We start from the raw sequence: 13016 nt of genomic DNA on the forward strand, positions 1-13016 counted from the left end.
CGTCAGAGAATGCCGCTCACCACCAGGGTCAGATAGATAATTTCCTACGTCTCTTCTCTTCGTGTTTCTCAATTTTTCTTTCTCTCCCTGCTGCGCTTTTTCTGTGGTTCTCAACAGCTCTTGGTCTGTGTCTGCCTTTCAGGCCAGTGTGCTTGTGTGACCGGAGGTCTCTCTTTTATTATTGTCATTTAGTCATGACTTTTGCAGGAGCACTTGGTGCAGAGCACTGGAGTAAGCACTGGGGAAGAACCTGAGGATGATGACTGACACATTTCACGGTCTCTGGGGACTTAGAGCTTTTGTGTCTTTCCAAGCCCTGTCTGAGGTGTGACTAACCATTTTTTCGGATCCCTGTTTTCTACAGGCAGAGATCTGTCTGTGAAGGTGTTTGACACATTACTGGATCTAATCATTAGTATATGTCTGACAAGGACCCAGAAGTTGTTTAGGGTAACAGCGTGGTTGCTGCCTTCCTTAAATGAAGTGTGTGCATCCGTGTGCGTGTTTTAGGGTCCTGCACAGGGCTAAACTTCTAGGGCTGGGTGAGGCTGCTAGCAAGAGCCAGTTTGTTTTTACTGCTTGAGTTGCACTGCAGGGTTAAGCAATAAGGGAGGGAGAGAAAAGAGGGCTAAGCACACCCTTAAATGATCTTTTTGTTTTGCCTTTATCTCCCCCTCGGCCAAAATAAAAGCATGTAAATGTATATTTCCCATGCCTGGTGATTGATGCAGCTGCTTTTACCAAAGCAGAAACACTGCAGGCTGTGCAATGGGCCAGAGCCTCTTGGCCGTTTAAAGGCTGACAAACCTTTAATAACACAAAGTCCAAGGGACAGCGACTGGATTTCGAATATGCCTAATTGAGTGTGGCCTGGGGGGGCTTTGGTAGAGGTGGAGGCCTCTGAAAATCAAGTCTACGTCTCCTAGGGGCATATATTTTTTTTCCTGGAAGGAAATTGTTGAGTGGGTTGATACTCTCCTGTCTCTAGTGTCATGTAGGAAGGAGAGGGTCATTCTTCCTTCCTAGTGGAGCCTGGGGTGGAGTGTGAGGGAAAGAAGGATAATGAATAAAGAAAATTACACGATTCTGAGAGTGGCCTCCCTTGCTTGGCCCTTGTGTATTTTAATTGACTTTCTGGGACCAGGGAAAGAGGGGGAAGGGCAATCCTCTTCCTCTCCACTTCCTTTCAGTTCCACCTTCCATGCCCTCTTGGGGTTACCATTTCCAGCCTTGCAGACAAGACCGGGCAGGTCATCTTAAAGGGGAGGGCAGCCCACCTGCCACCAAACCTTTGGTTTGGTCCCCATTTCGAGGTTGAATTGGTGTAGGAGGGACGGCAGATGTCACTGTATCTTAGATTGTACACCTTGTCCTAGAGCTCATCCCTGACCTTCAGCCTCAGAGAGTAGGACCAAAGTGAGGGACTGAAGAGGGTGATATAAATCCTTAAGCCGGTGCTGAGCAACAGCATCCTGCCCACAGAGGTTGGTTTTTCTAGAGATAGTGTCACCACTGCACCGTGGTCAGCGTTCTTCAAAATATAAATCAATCCATCGAACCGGTGTTTATTGAGCATTTATAGTGTGCACAGCATTGTAGTAAGCGCTCGGTAGAGTACAGCAGAGTTGGTAGACCCATTTCCAATACAAGTGGACTCAACCAGTGCTCAACCAGTGGACTCCTGTGTCCCATAAAATATCCTTCTCTTTCAATCAATCAATCAGTGGTATTAATTGAGCACTTCTGTGCAGAAACGCTCATTGTGGGCAGGGAAACGTGTCTGTTTATTGTTATACTGTACTCACCCAAGCACTTAGTAGAGTGCTCTGCACACAGAAATATGATTGACTGTATTAAGCACTTAGAGTAAAGTGCAACAGAGCTGGTAGATAAGTTTCCTGTCCACAGTGAGCTTACAGTCCTAGATGGGGAGACAAAGAATTAATATAAATAAACAAATTACAGATCTGTAAATAAGTGCTTCGGAGATGAGGGTAGGGTGAATAAAGGGTATAGATCCAGGCAATGCAGAATGGAGAGGGAGTTGGGGAAAAGAAGGCTTGATTGCAGAAGACCTCCTGGAGATGTGACTAATAAGTCTTTGAAGGTGGAAGAGGGTGGTGGTCTGTCATATAGTGAGCGGGGTGGGAGTTCTAGGTCAGAGGGAGGATTTGGACAAGGGGTTTGGAGATGAGGTAGATGAGATCAAGGTAAAATGAATAAATTGGTGTTGGAGTCATGAAAGATGTGGGCTGAGTTGTAACAGAAGATCCGCAAGGTAAAATAGGAGGAGTCAAGCCGATGGCTTTAAAGCCAATCAATCGCGTGGAGTTTCTCTTTGATGCAGAGATGGATAGGCAGCTAGTGGAGGTGGTTTGAGGAGTGGGGAGATATGGACTGAGTGGGGTTTTTTTGGAAAAATGATCCAGGCAGCAGAGTGAAGTATGGGCTGTAGTGGGGAAAGATGGGAGGCAAGGAGGTCAGTGAGGAGAGGGATGCAGTAGTTTAAGCAAAATAGGATAAGTGCTTGAATCAGCAGAGTAGCAGTTTGGAGAGAAAAGGGCAGATTTTAGCAATGTTGTGAATATAGAACGGACAGGATTTTGTGACATCTTGAATAGGTTGGTTGAATGAGAGAGATAACGAGAGGACAATGTCAAAGTTATGGGCTTGTGAGCTCGGAAGGATAGTGGTGTTGTCTAGACTTTGGGAAAAACAAGAGGAGAAAAAGTTTGGATGAAAAGTTGAGCAGTTCTGTTTTGGACAGTTTTCCAAAGACTTCCTCACTGGGGTTATGAGTGACCTAAAAAGAAAGTTTTGAACGTGTCCCAGGGGCTGCAGTTTCTGATTTTCTGAATTGGATTGTCTCCTAGGGATTTTTCACCTCGCAAGCTGATATTCCCCCAAGCCCTAGCTACTTTCTTTAATTTGAAGCTTCTCTGCTGGATTCCATTCATCTTTTAGCTGCACCTGTTTTTCTATGTTCCAAATGGACATTTCCTCCTTTCACACTAATTCATGAACTACAGCCACTGTGAATTAAAAACAAACAGAGAATTTCTTATGCTAGTGAGAATCCAGCAAGCAGGTTATAAAACAATTTTGTGTATCTGAAAACATTTGTCCCAAATAGAAAGCTATAGTGAAAGAAAAACAATACTAAAACTCAGTTACTTTCCCCTTATGGATTAATATATTTATACATCAGTCCTCAGGCAGTTTCAGTGGTTGAAACAGATGCTCATAAAATAGATTCTTTTTTTACCAAAACCAAAATCCTTTTATTTGATGTCTGCCGTGATGGACAAATTCTAATTATTCTTTACCTTTTGGTCAACTTGTTTACAGACATCTTAAAATGATGAAATTGTTTTCTTTCCCCTATGGAAATGGTGATGTGTTTCTTCTTAGGCCAGAAAATTGGGCTCTTGTTCAGGTCCTATGGTAATTTCAACATGGAAAGGCTCAGTGGTATAGCTGAACCTAAACCTATCTGCTTTCCCTTTCTACTGGAAAGATATTTTTTTTTTGGTGTGGGGGGGTCATTTTTTTGCAGAATTGCAGGTCATTCTATGTCAGGAGTTTGTGTCATTTCTGATTTGGGAATCTCAAGGCACAGAACTGTTATCCATAACTACTCATTCTGAACTGAAGCGAAAGGAACAAATCCACCAACGTGGGAATCGGTGAGGGGAAAAGCTCAAAGCTGGTGGCGGCAAAAAGTCAATTGTCTGAATTGAAGGTGGGGACATAGGCCCCTCTGGTACTGAAAAACACATAAAAGAGATTGTCAAGAAATTTCCACAGGGACTCAGATAAATGCCTACTGATTCAGCAGTGTTAAAAGCTAACTTCTACTGAAGGCTTGGAGTAGTTCTGTGAGAGATTGCCTCACCAGTTATGATAGTTTACTGTAGCATGGATGGTACAGATTTTGGAGTAACCAGATTAATGATGATGATGCTTATTAAATACTATGTTCCTCTGAGTGCTGGAACACTCAGATGAGACTCAGTCACTGTCTTGCATGAGGCCCATATTCTAAGAGGGAAAAGAATGTCTTATTAACAGGGACACACTGAGGCAGGTAGGGAAGTGGCCATACCCACAGTTCCTCAGGTTAGTGTGAAAGAGTGGGAGAGGTCTAAGAGAAGCAGCTTGGTGTAGTGGAAAAAGCATGGCCCTGGGAGTCAGAGCACCTGAGTTTTATTCCCAGCTCTGCACACTGCTTGTGGTGTGATCTTGGGCAAGTCACTTAACTTCTCTGCACCTCTGTTCTCCTGTTCTCCCTCCTTCTTAGACCACGAGCCCCATGTGGGGCAGGGAATGTCCAACCTAATTCACTTGAATTTACCCCAGCGTTTAGAACAGTAAAAATAAATCATTAAAAAAAAATACAGGGAAACAATCATAAATGATGGTTCGTGAAAACTCCTAAAAAAATGTGTAAATGCTCATTACAGAAATGGTGACCACCTGATTGGGATTTGTAATGCATCCCTCTCCTGTTACAACTCTTCTTTGAGTGCTGTTTCAATTTTTAATGCATTCTCTTGTTTTGAGATGATCGATCCATCAGTAGCATTTATTGAGCTCTTACTGTGAGCAGAGCACTTGGGAGGATACAATAGAATCGGTAGACGTGGTCCCTGTCCTCAAGGAGTTGGAGGTCTAATGAGGGAGAAAGACATTAAATAATAATAATGGTATTTGTTAAGGACTTACTATGTGCCAGGTACTGTTCTAAGCGCTGGGGTAGATAAAAGTTAATCAGGTTGGATACAGTGTCTGTCCCACGAGGAGCTCTCAGTCGTAATCCACAGTTTACAGATGAGATAAGTGAAGCACAGAGAAGTTAAGTGATTAGCCCAAGGTAACACAGCAGACATGGCAGAGTTTGTTCTAGAATCCAGGTCCTTCTAACTCCCAGGGGTAGACACAAGATAATCGGGTTGGGCACAGTCCCTGTTCTACATAGCGTACACAGTCTTAATCATCATTTTACAGATGAGAGAACTGAGGCACAGAGAAGTGAAGTGAATTGCCCAAGGTCACACAGTAGACAAGCGACGGAGCTGGAATTAAAACCCAAGACCTTGTGACTCCGAGGCCCGTGCTCCATCCACTAGGCCATGCTGCTTACAGAGAGGGGAAGCAGCAGATTATGGGGAAATTAATAATAATGTTAGCATTTATTAGGCACTTAGTATGTGCAGAGCACCGTTCTAAGCACTGGGGGAGATACAGGGTCATCAGGTTGTCCCACGTGAGGCTCACAGTTAATCCCCATTTTACAGATGAGGTCACTGAGACACAGAGAAGTGAAGTGACTTGCCCACAGTCACACAGCTGACAAGCGGCAGAGTCGGGATTCGAACCCGTGACCTCTGACTCCCAAGCCCGGGTTCTTTCCCCTGAGTCACGCTGTGGGTGGGAAGGTTATGAGGTGTCAAAGTGATGAAGGAATACAGACCCAAGTGCACAGACAGGGCAGAAGGAAATGAGAGCTTAGTGAAGGCGTCCTGTTGGAGATAACTTTTTTTAAGTAGGGTTTTGAAGATGAGGAGAGATGTAAGACTTGAAAGGGCAGGGGAGTTTATAATGTTGCAAAAGTTGACCTCAGTTTAAGCACTTCCCTTCCCCTCCTTGGAAGTATTTTTACGTCTTAATGTAGTTAAAGCCCATTTCAATTTAGCAGTACATAAAGACAGCTACTTAGCGTAGATAATGGCAGATCTGCAAGTCCAAGGAGCTTTTCTGTTGCCTGGGATGGGAGAGATAACACTTTTAAAATTAAGTACTCTACTTATCTACAATTAATGGTACACATTTACACTGCTATTTGATTACTTAACTATTGTGGGTTTTTAATCATATTCTTTTTAATGTTTTGGTCACTTTTTTGGTATCTCGGAACAGCATTAATGCACTTTACATTAGTTCTAATGGGGAAACCAATTTGTTTAGAATTCTTTTATTTAGCGCTCTCTTCTTATGGAAGCAATTAAGAGCATTTAGTGGGCATTAGCATTAGCGCCTTGATTCCTCTTGCTAGAAGGAGATTCCCCCTTTAGGCCATTCTTGTTATTTTAAGGTTTCACTTTTGTGTATTCGGTGAAAGGAAGTTGGTTTCAAGCGAGGCCGTTGGTGCTCAGAGTTAAAGGTAGTTTGGAGGCTCTGGTGTCCTTTTAATCTTGAGTCTGCACTAATGCCAAACCGACCTTAGATTTGCAGTTACTGTCTATTGCATTGCACGTTCCCAAGCGCTTAGTACAGTGCTCTGCACACAGTAAGGGGTCAAGAAAATACGATTGATGGAAAGAATGAAAGCGAGCTATAAACTCCCTCTAGACTGTTAACTCACTGTGGGCAGGGAATATGTTCTATCTGTACTCTCCCAAGCATTTAGTACAGTGCTCTGCACTTAGAAAGTGCTCAATAAATACAATGGATTGATTGACTGATGTGCAGCAGGGCCCTCCTGGCTAAATATCCACTGGGGCTCTTTTCCCACCTCCACGCCTTCCCCCTCCACTTTGCATTTTGGAGAGTGACCCAGAGGTAAGTAATTCATGTGTCCGCCAAACATGTGATGGCCTCCTGAAATGCCCTCTCACCCAACCAACCACCCCCAATCCATTCAAGCTGCAGCCTGAGAGCTGAAACATTTCAGAGAACCATTGGCCTGGGGTTTACTGCGAGTACTTAATCAATGCCTCCCCCGACTGTAATTTATTTTAACGACTTTCTCCCCCTCTAGACTGTAAGCTCCTTGTAAAAAGGGATGCTACCTCCCACTTTGATCGTATTGGACTTTCCCAAGGACTAACTAAAGTGCTGTACATACAGTGAGCACTCAAATACCATTGATTGATTGAGTGCAAAGCACTGCACAAAATACTGGGAAAAACACATGAGAGAGAATTAAACCTAATCCCCGGCCCCGAAGGGACTCACAGTCTAAGAATATGCTGTGAGGGAGAAGGGGCGGGCAACAGAAACACTAGGGAAAGATGAAACAATAAAAACACACACACACACACAAAACAACAGAGCAATGGTAAATACAATAAGAGCCATCTGGGACTGTGGTTAGAGGAGCAGTTTCAGAGTCCCTGTGGTGAACGAGCTATTGTTGCATTCTGAAGGTTGAGAAGGCTTTCTGACCTTGAAAACCAAGGTTGCGGAAAGAATGGTAGAGAGAAGTTCCACAGAACTTCAAACTCCAGTACTCCACATAGGAAGCTTCTGCAAGAGAGTGTCCCGGCAGGAGAGAACCTGATTATAAAAGAGGAATTCCACTATGTTATTTTGATTATGGGAGAATTGAGCAGCTTCAGGTACACACTGGTAACCAAACATAATAATGTTGGTATTTGTTAAGCGCTTACTATGTGCAGAGCACTGTTCTAAGCGCTGGGGTAGACACGGGGGAATCAGGTTGTCCCACGTGGGGCTCACAGTCTTAATCCCCATTTTACAGATGAGGTAACTGAGGCACAGAGAAGTTAAGTGACTTGCCCACAGTCACACAGCTAAGTGGCAGAGCTGGGATGGTTGGTGAAATGTTCCGTAGCGGGTACAACTTGGGGAAGGAAGCCACTGATGAGTAACAGATGCCCTTTTGCTGACCTGGAATTATTGGCTGCCTATTAGGTCATGCATTTAACATTAGATACACAAAGTCATGTAATAACGTCACGAAGGACCGTTTTCAGAAATCCCCAGCGCTTAGAGCACTTCTGCAGGGCCACCTCTGAACCACCCCTCCCACCCCGAGATCTCCTTTCCCTTCCCCTCCTGGGTCCTTGTGAAACCGGGGCCCATTTCCAAGCTGACGGGAGCAGACGTGGAGCAAGGCTGAGCACTGACAATAAAATTACTGGACGTAAGGGGTATCTGTCATTATCAGTACAAGGCAGGAGACAGAGCGGCCGAAAACTGGACTATCCGGTATAAAATCAGACAACCACCTATTTTAGGAGCAACCCATTCCTTGGCATCCACATTTCAGATGGCTAAAGGAGAAACTCTTGGACCTGAGCACCGCTTTCACTGCTTCAGGTCAGCAGAACTACTAGTTTTGGGAGGGCCGATGCCACAATGATGTCTTGGAACTGGTAAGAGTGGCTACAGTGCCATCAGCAACCACCACTACCTCTGGGAGTCCTGTCACTCCCCAGTCATATCTATTCTCTCCAAGTCAGAGAACCCGACAACTGTCACTTGAACACTTCGGCACCATCTGATCGCTTGTATGCTTTCAATGTCCCCTAGCACTTAGGTACGTATCTTATGTCCCCAATTAGTCCAGCGCTAATTCGTGTAAATAGCCCCCTTTCCTACATTTTCCTATCTGTCAGTTATTTTGGATAACTCTAATACAACTCTTGTATTGGATAACCTCTAATAATAATAATTGTGGTGTTTAAGTACTTATTATGTGGCAGGCGCCATACTCTTGGGAGAGTACAGTGTAACAATAAACAGACACAGACCCTGCCCACGTTGAGCTTGCAGTCTAGGAGAAGCTGGCCAGACAAGAGGGTCAGAGTGTGGAGCCACCGAGGCAGCTGGGGGAGAAAAGAAGGTCAGAACTGGAGCTGTGGGGAGAACCGTTGCAGGGCGATCAGGACACAAGAACACTGCTAGGCACCGGGTGATGGGCAGGTCACCCAGCCACAGACCATGTGGTCTAATGGATAGAGCACAGGACTGGGAGTCAGTAAGACCTGGTTTCCAATCCCAGCTCTTCCACTTGTCTGCTGTGTGACCTTGGGCAAGTCACTTTACTCCTCTGTGCCCCGTTACCTTATCTGTAAAAATGGGGATTAAGACTGTGAGCCCAATGCGGGAAGGGACTGAGTCCAACCCAATTACCTTGTATCTACCCTGGTGTTTAGTACGGTGCTTGGCACAACGTAAGTGCTTAACAAATGCCACAGTTATTATTATTAGTAGATATAGTTGTCAATCCTGTAGAAACAAGCCTGTGAAACCAGCTCATTTCAAACCACAATGAAAAGCAGACTCTCAGCTCGGGCAGCTAATTCTGCTTCAGCCTTGGGCACCCTTTATAATAATAACTGTGGTACTTATAAAGTGCTTCCTTTATGCCAAGTACTCTACTAAGCACTGGGGTAGATACAAGATAATCAGGTCGGACACGGTTGCTGTCCCAATATAGGACTTACTGTCTAAGTAGGAAGGAGAACCGGTATTTAATCCCCATTTAACAGATGATGCCTGAACGTTTAAGGCACAGAGAAATTTGAAGGGATTTGTCCAAGTTCACACAGCGGACAAGTGGCAAAGCAGGGGTGAGAATCCAGGTCCTGCAACTCTCAGACACATGCTCTTTCCACTCAACCATGCTGCTTTTCGCCTCTTCATGGATCTGCTCTGGTTCCAACCCTTACGAGGGGCAGTGAAGTCATGCCAACACCATTTAGTTCTGAAGGTAATAGGTCAAAACCCTGTTGGGTCTTTTGGCTTGCCCTCTTTCTCACCCTGACTTGCTCAACACCATGCTCCAATTTTCAGAGGTGATGCATCACCTCTGCTTTGTGTCCACGTGAACACTAGTAAAGTCCACTGTCCGCACACTCCCTTATGTGAGACCCCACCTCAGCAAATAAAGACTTCTGTCCCTGACTCTCTTTCAACAGGAGAAAATATGTTCTCATCAAGGTTTCTCTTCTTTTCCCTTCCCCACCCATGTCTAACTCCAATCACATTCACATACCCCTCTTCCTCGCTTCTCTCCCGCTTCTTCCCTCTCCATCCCTTTCCCTTCCTCTCTCCTTTTAATTCCTTCCCTTCCCCCACACCCCTCCTTCTGTGCCTCCTTTGTTTCTCTGCCTTTTCCACAAACTGCGTGAAATTTTCTTCCGACGATATCCCAAATTGTTGCCGCCTCCGAAAATGGAATAATGTAACGAGGAAAGCTATCTAATCAAATGAGTTTAAAAAAAGTTGCTCACATATTTTTTATTAAATAAATAAATTCAACTTAAATAATGCTTAGTGTCCCCCTGAGGCCAAAATATAGACTGTACCGGAGAACCACAACTTGAATCTAATCAATAATGCATTTAAAAAGGACTCATTTAAGTGGTGAATGTAATTATATTGTTACAAATGATGGTCTATCACCCCAGGTTTTAAAGCTGCCTAATTTCGTACTGTGGTAACTTTATTGTGCTTAATTCTGAGGAATCTGTTACTCCTCTAACACTGACATGAATGATAATCTCTGTAGTCGTTTGACGATCCTTAGAGCTGTAAGGGATACAGCGGTGAAGTGTATGGACTGGTTGTAGTAAGAGATCAGCAAGGTAGGAGGGGGAGAGCAGACTAATTGCCTTAAAGACAGCCATAAGGAGTTTCTGTTTGACATGGAGATGAATGGGCTTTGACAGGGTGGGGAGATGTTGACCGAACATTTTTTGAGAAAAAAATGATCCAGGCAGCAGAGTGCAATGTGGATTGGAGAAGGGAGAGAGGCAGGGAGGTCAGGGAGGCTGATGCAGTAGTCAAGGTGTGATAGGATAAGTTCATAGTAGCAGTACGGATGGAGAGGAAGGAGTGGATTCTAAAGTTGTTGTGAAAGTAGAACTGACAGGATTTGGTGACAGACGGAATGCCTGGGTTGAAAGAGAGAGATGAGTTGAGGACATCGTTAAGGTTATGGGTGCCTGAAACAGGGAGGATGGTGGTGTTGAATATAGTGATGGGAAAGTCTTGGGGAGGAAAGGGTTTGGGGGAGTGGATGAGGAATTCTGTCTTGTACATGTTAAGTTTGAGGTAACAGCGGGACACTGAAGGAGCGATGTCCTAAAGGCAGACAGTAGGAACAGTATATATATATATAAATATATGTTTTATATATTATGGTATTAAGCCCTTACTATGTTCCAAGCACTGAACTAAGCAAATTAGGTTGGAAACAGTCCCTGTCCCAAATGGTGCTCACAGTCTCAAACCCCATTTTACAGATGAGGGAACTGAGGCACAGAAAATAGGGCTGGTGAGTGCCGGTCTCCGGTTGTGGGAATGGGGGCCCCATTCCAGGGTCCGGATTCCGGAATGGCTGACTGCTAATGCCTTGCTGGAGAGTTCCTTCCAAAATGAGAAAAGAGAAAAGAAAACTCTCATCATGTGATGTCTGCTCCCCGTAACCATGGAAAAATGCTGGCCATCTGTGAGGCTTTCATTTTTAACACTTCCTTCTCTTCTCACTTTGTTTCCTCCTCTTCTCCGGGGGAAAACCAGCTGAGGAGGTGGAGAGGTTGGCTGCGATGCGCTCTGACTCCCTGGTACCGGGCACCCACACCCCTCCCATCAGGAGAAGAAGCAAATTTGCCAACCTGGGAAGGATCTTCAAGCCTTGGAAATGGAGGAAGAAGAAAAGTGAAAAGTTCAAGCACACGTCCGCAGGTCAGAACTTCTTTGTATTTTCCTTCTGATGGGCTGTTTGCTGACTCACTTATGAGATGAGGTGAGGAAATCCATTTCCAATAACTGTTTCCGATCTAGAGAGGCTATCTGTGGAAAGTAGCAGGCCTATTTAAGTTTTTTTTTAAAAAAAAAAAAAACTGCTTCAATAGGAAAGAAAATAGGCTCTGTAATATTTGCATCAATCTTCTGTATTCTCTCTGATATATTTTCCCCTTGGAATAGAATTACAATTTTCGTTTCATACACACACGGCCATATGAGAAGAGGTACACCCACTTCTGTTCTCCAGAGAGCGGCTTATTACCCACAGTTCTCTGTCCCCAGCACAGATTTCTATGTAACCCAAACACTCCTGTTGCTTTCCTCTTGATTGGAAATGCTAGGCCAGAGCACAGAGAAATCATTCCATGGCATAAAGAAAAGGTCAGTGGGAGAAAACGTATTAACTTCATATTTAGTGGCACATAATGAAAAGCAACCAAGCAGAAAGAGAGGGGAACAGGAAGCGAAGCCAGGCCTCACTTCCTCATGATATCAATAGGCATGTACTGGATTTTCTGTTATAACGTCTCAACAGACAGTAAATAAAAAATAAATGGTGGTATTTGTTAAGCGCTTACTATGTGCAAAGCACTGTTCTAAGCGCTGGGGGATACAAGGTGATCAGGTTGTCCCACGTGGGGCTAACAGTTTTAATCCCCATTTTACAGATGAGGTAACTGAGGCACAGAGAAGTGAAGTGACTTGCCCAAGGTAACACAGCTGGCAAGCGGATTATCTGTGAAGCGCTTACTATGTGCCAGGAACTGTACTAAGCTCTGGAGTGATACAAGCAAATCAGGCTGGACACAGTCCCTGTCCCATGTGAGGCTCACAGTCTCAATCCCCATTTTACAGATGATGTACACTGAGGCCCAGAGAAATGAAGTGACTTGCCCAAAGTCACACACAGACAAGTGGTGGAGCTGAAATTAGAACCCATGACCTTCTGACTCCCAGGCCCGTGCTCTATCCACTACCCCATCCAGACCACCATTCCATCTCTCTAATAGTAACAGGATACATGAGGAAATAGGACAACCCCAGAAGAGGGGAGGGACTATTAAGCAGGGAATTGCATCTAGCAATAAGGGGAGCAGGAGAAAGGAAAAGGAAAACAGAAGAGGAAAGGAGAGTGGAAAGAAGAGAAAAGGCTGACTTGTATTTCACCCACCAAACAGTGGCATGGCCTAGTGCTCTTTCTACTAATCAGGGAATGGGGGGGAGCAGAAAGTGAAGCTAGGCCTCTCTTCCTCACGACACCACTAGGCATGTACTGGGTTTTCAGTTATAACGTCTCATCAGACATTAATAATAATGTTATTTGTGAAGCGCTTACTATGTACCGGCACCGTACTAAGTATCCACCAGACCGGCACTTTCCTATCTTCATAATTCTACTAAAATTCTATCTCCTCCAGGAAGCCTTCCCCAACTAACCTCTCACCTCCCCACCCTTTTTTCCCTTCTGCATCACCTATGCACTTGCATTCGTACCCCTTCGCATTTTGATAGTC

General features: G+C 44.6%; 1 protein-coding gene across 4 annotated transcripts in view; it reads left to right on the forward strand.

Moving 5' to 3' along the window:
- PHACTR1 (phosphatase and actin regulator 1) overlaps window positions 1-13016 on the forward strand; it is a 326807-nt gene that overhangs the window by 222098 nt on the left and 91693 nt on the right. For all 4 annotated transcript variants that reach the window (XM_029053011.2, XM_029053012.2, XM_029053015.2 and 1 more), the window contains one exon: window positions 11275-11439. In XM_029053011.2, the coding sequence (XP_028908844.1) occupies window positions 11275-11439 (165 nt within the window). The remainder of the gene's footprint in view (window positions 1-11274; window positions 11440-13016) is intronic.

Source organism: Ornithorhynchus anatinus, chromosome X2 (genome assembly GCF_004115215.2).
Source record: "Ornithorhynchus anatinus isolate Pmale09 chromosome X2, mOrnAna1.pri.v4, whole genome shotgun sequence".
NCBI lineage: Eukaryota > Metazoa > Chordata > Mammalia > Monotremata > Ornithorhynchidae > Ornithorhynchus > Ornithorhynchus anatinus.